The 7540-nt window shown below is 34.3% G+C and overlaps 1 protein-coding gene across 3 annotated transcripts; it reads left to right on the forward strand.

Annotated features, from left to right (window-relative positions):
• The first annotated feature begins 578 nt into the window (after positions 1–578).
• Positions 579–6508, forward strand: LOC147298873 (lactoylglutathione lyase family protein / glyoxalase I family protein). 3 transcript variants are annotated; one of them, XM_086240822.1, is made up of 9 exons: positions 579–670; positions 906–1031; positions 1135–1196; positions 2238–2298; positions 2567–2646; positions 2744–2814; positions 3562–3651; positions 4621–4743; positions 6212–6508. In XM_086240822.1, the coding sequence occupies exons 2-8, from the start codon at positions 936–938 to the stop codon at positions 4719–4721; spliced, it is 561 nt and encodes a 186-aa protein (XP_086096948.1). In that variant the 5' UTR covers positions 579–670; positions 906–935; the 3' UTR covers positions 4722–4743; positions 6212–6508. The 3 variants fall into 3 exon arrangements, with proteins under 3 accessions (XP_086096948.1, XP_086096939.1, XP_086096944.1); XM_086240813.1 differs by lacking the exon at positions 579–670 and adding an exon at positions 677–829; XM_086240818.1 differs by lacking the exon at positions 579–670 and adding an exon at positions 677–829 and having other exon boundaries at positions 6267–6508.
• Positions 6509–7540: the final 1032 nt, after the last annotated feature.

The raw sequence follows: 7540 nt of genomic DNA on the forward strand, positions 1-7540 counted from the left end.
TGCTTCATTTGTGCAAAAGCAGAGCATGTGCCTTACACTTTTGGCTCTGGGCTAACCCGGCTCAGTCTTCTTGTAAGAGTTATAATTAATAAATATGTTAATTTTTTCATATTTTAGAATTTAATTTTTTTTTTTAACAAGTAGAATATGATGTATTCAATTGAGATTTTAATGAATTTTAAAAAAATTTGAAAGTCTATAAAAATTTAGGTGTATCAAATTCAAAATCTGAAAGATTCTCTGAAAATGTAAGTTTATTTAATTCAAAATTTTAAAGATTTTATGAAAATATGAAAACTATGTGTATTAAAAAGTTTATTGATTTTAATGGATTTCACAGAATTTTGATGAATTTTGTTCAAATAACAAAGGTAATAAAAATTTCAATATTTCTTCCTTAAATTTTGATGGATAATAATTTTTAGAATCCATGAAATTTATAAGGGTTTATAACAATTTTAAAATCTCAATTGAATAAACTTCTCTTATATGAAATGGTGTAATTTTTTTTTACTTTTTTTTTTTCCAATAAATGGCATAATAGTTTTTTTTTTTTGGCCACTTAAATGGCATAATAGTTGGAGTCTTCTAAAACCTCCAAATCAGAGGGCAATTTATCCATCAGTCTTCAGAGAGCCACCGTCTCCTCTGCCTTCAATTCTCACAGAAGGTAATAATACATTAATACTCACTCTCTCACACACCTAAAACCTCCATGGCTTCTGCTTCAATCCCAGCTCTCTTTTCCCGCCTCTCCCTGATCCGATTCACACCTAATCCCTCTTCCACATTTTCATACACAATCCCATTCTTTGTCACTAAACCCAAGGTCCAAATCAACCATGTAACCTCCCCAAATTTCTCATTTGCTCTTGTACTTATGCTTGTATGTGTGTGGCTTGCAGGGTCCGAAGCACCGATTCCGGTTGTTCTCAATGGCATCATCCGACCCGAAAGACTCACCCGCCAACAATCCGGGTCTCCAGGCCACCCCAGATGAAGCCACTAAGGGTTACATCATGCAACAAACTGTATGCAATGCAACCACCTCCATTACATTATTTATAATATGATTTTAGTTTATGCTAACATTTCCACTGCCATCTAATTTTACTTTCTATATTTTGGTTGCAGATGTTTCGAATTAAGGACCCTAAAGTCAGTCTGGACTTTTATTCACGTGTGTTGGGCATGTCGTAAGTTCTGGTTTCTGTTTTAATGGGTTTTCAAATTTGTTATCTAATTTTATTTATTTATTTAATTAGTGTAAGTTGACATTAACATTTTTGTTTAAGTTGAAGTGTTTGGTTCATGAAAATATTGCATTTTTGTGTGGGGGTAAAGTGCATTAATATTTGGTGGTCTATGAGTTGGGTGCTTTTGTTGTCTCTGTTATTAGAAAGCTGCACAAATAATGGAGAAAAAGAATAATAGGCGAACCTATCAAATCCCTTCTTGCTCTCTTGGGATATATCAATAGACTTGATGATGAATAATATGAATGGCAGAAGAAAATATTACATGCTTAGCATTTGCTATATTAAAAGTGGTGGACTGTAATGCAAGTTTGATTGTGCTTTTTTCTATTTATATAATTTTATGACCGGTTCAGAGCATATAGGTGCGAAACGCCTGAGCAACAAAAGAGGTCTCCTATACAAGCATAAAAGTAATTTGCTTATTTGTTCGAATCTGGGTTGGCCTGGGGGATTTCTGGGTATAAAAAAAAAACAGTACTTTTCTTTTTTGTATTTGACACTTGACATCTATGGTGTTAGCTCTTGTTTTCATACAATTTAACCACTAGAAGTGTGGGCACCTTTGAGTCTCGTAAAACCATACATATCTTTTGTGCCTATTTTGCTTAAGAACATTGTTTATTACTGTTTTGAAACAATAGGATCTAACTCTTGATGTTGGACACTTATGGTGGTTCTATCTTTGGAATACCTCACAGTTTCCTTGAGTTCTTTGGGACATGCTTACGCATCCGTTTTTAGTCAAAGTTTGGACCAATTTATGCATTCAGTTGGATTGTTGTGTTATCATGATGATGCATGCATTTATAGTCTATATGTAAACCCATTTTTTGCATTCAGTTAGATTGTTGTGTATATGTGTCTGCATGTCCAATGCATGTATGCATTTTTCAATTGGTAGAGATTCTTTAAGTGGATACTTTGTTGAAGAAGATAACTTTTAAGTGGAAGTTGATGGTGATTTCTTCAATTGTTCAGGCTACTTAAGAGGCTGGACTTTCCAGAAATGAAGTTTAGTTTGTACTTTTTGGGCTATGAGGTAATAAATTTCATAACATCGCATCTAGGAGGACAGAATTTCATACTAAGTTCTTTGGTAGGATTTACAGTGATAATTGGGTTTTGCAATATTGTATATGATTTTCTATGCCATCCGATCAACCATCTGGCCCATCTCCCACATCCTGTTTTTTCTGCCGTTTCTTACAGGATCATTGTTGGCCTTTCACATTTTAGTCTGTCAAAGCTATATATGCAACTAAAGCCTGAGTTTCTAAAAAATGTTTTATTTATCTTTTTCTGGATAGGATCCCGCATCAGCTCCGACTAACTCCACTGATAGAACAGTTTGGACCTTTGGTCAGAAAGCTACAATTGAGTTGACACAGTAAGATTTTTATAATTTTCCTACATGGGCTTTTTCTTTGCACAATATTTTTGCCTAATGTTTTCGATAATGTTTGACGACCACTTACCTTTTACAGTAATTGGGGTACAGAAAGTGATCCTGAATTCAAAGGATACCACAATGGGAATTCAGAACCTCGTGGCTTTGGTATGTAATTGTTCTACAAATATGTGAAAGCAAACCACTTTTTTTAATGTATTTGTTTCTCCCCATGCATATAGTTTGATTAACTAGTCGATTTGATGCCAAATTCTACATTATGTCTTTCCTTCTTATGTGAAAAGTATGAATAATTCCAGGATAGTTATCATTACTGATTATTATTTAATGAGACATTTTGACTCTATATGAACCATTTATTTTATACATACTCCAATTGCTTAATTGTCCATAAAAAAATTTAGGCTATATTTCTTTCAAGAAACAGAACTATAAAGAAACAGGTACCCGTTCTACTGGTTTTGGTGTGTATCACTATTTGTGTTGGTATGCTATACCAGTAAAAGTTTGCATGATATTAAACAAAAGATACAGGGCTTTCTGACCATATCTGGCCTAGTTATCAGGCAGGCTTGATTTGTGTAGATGAATCTGTACTTTTTATATCATAATAAAATAACAAGACAGGATCAGCATATTAACCACTGGAAATCATACAGGATGTTATTTTTGTGCATTTGAGGGGAATAGTTAAATACTGAACCACAGGTTATCTTACTGCAGATGTGAATTACTTGAATATTCCTCATCATTTACATATCTCCATGTAGTTTTGCATGATGGATAATGCATTTGTAGTATATAGTTATTCTATGAGACTCTATGTTGCTTTGAGTGAATTATAGTGTCTGGCATTAACACTGGTTGGCTTAACAGTCTTCATTTGTTACTCAGGACACATTGGCATCACTGTTGATGATACATACAAGGCATGCGAGAGATTTGAACGTCTGGGGGTGCAATTTGTGAAAAAGCCAGATGATGGTAAGATTTCAATCACATTGTAGAACTTATTAAGAGGTAAGATGTATCCTCAACAACATCAACATATATAATGGGTGGGGATTGATTGGGACACCTTAGTTCCTTTGCATGTAAATAGATTGATAAATCTCAGTATCAGTCTAGGGATTGATACTGTGGTATAAATAGACTATATATAAGTGGAGTCAGATGGTTTCAGTAGAAGAAAAGATCTTTGCTTTTTGTAAATTAGCAACAGCAGTACATCTAATTTTGTACTGAATCCCTTTGTGAACTTTCTTTTCTTTTTCTCAAAAGGAATTTAGACATTTTCCATGAATGAGTATCTAGAGGAATTCTCTCATAAGTATGAGAAATGTGAGTCATTGGATTGTAAGATTTAGTTTGGTGCTTTGCAATCCAATGGCTGACCTTTCACATAAGCTGCTTATGCATGCTCACATTTATCATCCTTATAAGACAATTTCTCTGAATATCTATCACAAGCAGGAATTTATTTTCTTTCTGACCATATGATGTAATTTGCAAAAGTAGCCAAAGCATCATATACTATATTTGTTTTGAGTTAATGAATTATATTCCATGGCCTCCTGAAATCTGGATGTCTGAGGAGGGAAGAGTTATGAGGTGTGATGTTGTGGGGATATGATATCTTTCTCTTGATGCACAAGTGATAAAAGAAACTTTTGGAAAATGCATGCACAGATTGTGAAGTGTTACTATTGATGATGGATGTTTTGGACTGTTGCGGAGATTATTTCTTTGTCTTGTTTGTAACACTAACTTGCACAATTTTAAACAAAAGGATTTGAAAAATCAATAAACTCCTGCTGGGGTTCATTTTTCATGGTGCATTTCACTATTTTCCATATTTGTATCTAAAGGAATAAATGAAAGCAAAAAGTTAATTTTCAGTTGTTTAACTAAGTCTGAATTCTTAGTTCCTTGAATTTCTGATGTTGATTGCAGGAAAGATGAAAGGGATAGCATTCATTAAGGATCCTGATAATTATTGGATTGAGATCTTTGACCTTAAAACGATAGGAAAAATCACAGCTGATGCTTCTTGAAGTCATGGCACCCGACCTTCAGGTTAGTTTTCAGTTTTCTGATTCTTGCTTTCAACTTATTGTAAAAATTCTCTTATGCGAATCTCTTTAGAGAAAGTTTTCAAAATATTTGGTTTACTTGCCTACCATGCCACGTGTATTGCAAGCTTCATCTGCTACCCATTATGTTAAGCATTATGTTACAAGATTCCCCTACCCTCCCTCGAAACATGATACACATTGCATCATGGTACTTGAGCCATCCAATTGTCAAAGCTAGCATTCCCAATGTACCATGGTACATTGTGTTAAGAAGAGAGTGGTCAAAATCAGAGAAAACTTAAGAACAAAAGATGTTGACATACTCAAATTAAGGCACAGCAGTTTTATCCAAAGTGCTTTTAATTTATTTGATGTGCCTGTATTCAAGTGTTTATGCATTTATGCATGCATGTATGGATAGACTTGATTGTGCAGATGTAGGACAACTGGACAACACAAGGTGGGTTTTACCTATGAGTAAGGTGTGGATGTGGAAGAAGTAGAGGAAGTCGGAAGTGGTAGTATACCCCGAATGTACTGCATATGGACATAGTAGCATATTGCGTTCCTGTACCCATACCGCATTCCTTTAGGATAATCACAGAATTTGGAGATACTTTAAGGGTCCACAACAATTCAGAAATCAGTTGTATAGGAGATAAAGAAACTTCTAGTTATCAGATTTCAAGAAGCATATTTGTCCCATAATATGGTTTGGCCAATGACACCAATGGTGATTCTGAAATCTGAATGCAAGCATTGTAGACAAAAACCTGGAATCTCCAGAAAATGGGCACCAGCATGATGTAATAGCATGTATAAATGGATTAAATTGCTTGATATTTATGATTGGGCATAATAGTAGATCATTTTTCATAGAAAGGATGTAGGAACTGTTGGATATCATAGCTGTGAGTGTGCGCACGCCCGTGTACCTGGAATCCTGGACACCAAAGGGGTTTAATCGTTTGATTTTTTTTTTTTTTTTTTTTTATTAGGAGCAAGTTTAAAACAGTTTCATTGAGTTATAGAAAGAATATAGGAACTAGGAAGCAATTGGATTTCATAGCTATATACGTGTGTGCCCATGCACGGTCACTTGCATTGGAACTGTCAACTATCAGGTGTGTATTGCCTGCATTCCAGCCAGTGTTTCATATCTGAAAGTGAAATTGTTTCCTAAGCGGTAGTCAGCAGTTTGAGGTGAAGAATGACCAGTTTGCTTGCATATACAGCTGTGCACTGAACCAGTGTATACTGTGATGAATAATCTGACCTGGGAAGCATTTATTGCCAATAGGATTAATGACTACTTACCTTAGGTCTTGAGGGTATAATGTTAACCAGGTGTTAATTAAGTGCTCTGGCTTGTGTTTTTAAGACATCAATCGGTTCGGTTAGTAACCAAAAGAGTATTTTGGTTTCTTTTATTAAATTAAATCCTTGCATTCCCTGTCTTCATGTTTCAGGTTTAGAGACTTCAAAAGTTGTCATCAGAACTTAAATTTATCAGATATCATGCAGGTGAAGTGAGGTGGTACTTTACAGGCGATGTACTCCAGTTACTAGTTTCGTAAGTGGACCTTTTTGGCACTTTTCTTGTGTTTTGTAGTACTTGCCTGTGGAGACGAAGGTGTGTTGTGTGTGGAGTTTGTTTGTTTTGTAAGTTGGTACAAGTTACCTTTGTCTGTTTTGTCGACTCAACTGTTGTTCTGTAAGAACTTGGTCTTTCTCGTCTCAATCTGCTCAAACTTTTCATAGATCAAGTTCTACTTTTGCAAGGCTTGGATGAATATGTTTGTATGGGTAGCAGTTCTAACTGAACTTTGGGAATGGGCTCGTAGAAATGGACCCTCATCATAATAACTTGTCCCTAACCCAAAGCAATCATGACCAACCCATGATTTGACTGTAAAAGTTTTAATCTGATGCAGAAATGTGTTTAGCAATCATGGTCACTGAGCTCGACTCAAATCTGTCTTATCTTTTTCGGAGATAGAAATGCAGAGAGGCAGTACTTGAATGAATAAATGAATGGGATATCTCTTCAGAAGATAATGATTCATGCATATAGGTAGTTTCAGAAGTCTTGAATAAAAAACTAGCTGAATGGGACATTAGCGGTGCAAATAAAATATTAGAAGTTTTTTTTAAAATTATTAATATTCATTTTTTGTTTTTTTAAGTAATCAAAGCCTACATTTATCAAGAATCTGCCAAATTTGGATAATTTCTCATGTAAAGTTTGGACATAACCCCCATTTTTAATTAGTTATTTTTTTAGTGATATTTCTTTTCACTTTGTTGTAAAATGTTTCAAGTTGGAATCCTTTAATCCATATATTAAAAAATAAACCACTTACAACTGTTAATTGGGGAAAAAAAAAACATTAGCGACTAGCCATAGCATGTGCTGTTGATCGAATGGCCATGGCGGTGCATCATGGTGTTCAACTATAGCAAGATGGCCACAGTGCCACAGTTACCTTGGCTGATATTTTATAAGGACAATATGATCAACTTCTAAGTATCTGGATGAACGTACTAATTAATAGTTACACAAGCATTCGAATGTTGTTCAGAAATAATTACACATACTAATTAATAATTACACAAGCATTTGAAAACTAATTGAAATAATTAGTGTAAGCAAATTTGGAGATGACATTTTTAAAATTTATAATTATTTAAAAATTTGGAAATTTTGTTTTGGTACTTCATTTTTCTTGGGTACTTTTACTTCTTTTTTTCTTCTTTTTGATGCATCCTTTGATCCAATTAGATCACATCGTTTTATC

Source organism: Dryas octopetala, chromosome 1 (genome assembly GCF_963921425.1).
Source record: "Dryas octopetala chromosome 1, drDryOcto1.1, whole genome shotgun sequence".
Taxonomy (NCBI): domain Eukaryota; kingdom Viridiplantae; phylum Streptophyta; class Magnoliopsida; order Rosales; family Rosaceae; genus Dryas; species Dryas octopetala.

Excerpts from the sequence above, each read along its gene's own strand:
- LOC147298873 (XM_086240813.1), top strand. The coding sequence starts at position 716 with ATGGCTTCTGCTTCAATCCCAGCTCTCTTTTCCCGCCTCTCCCTGATC. Across the intron at positions 830-905 it reads TCTTTGTCACTAAACCCAAG|GGTCCGAAGCACCGATTCCG; the intron begins GTCCAAATCAAC and ends TGTGGCTTGCAG. Across the intron at positions 1,197-2,237 it reads TCACGTGTGTTGGGCATGTC|GCTACTTAAGAGGCTGGACT; the intron begins GTAAGTTCTGGT and ends TCAATTGTTCAG.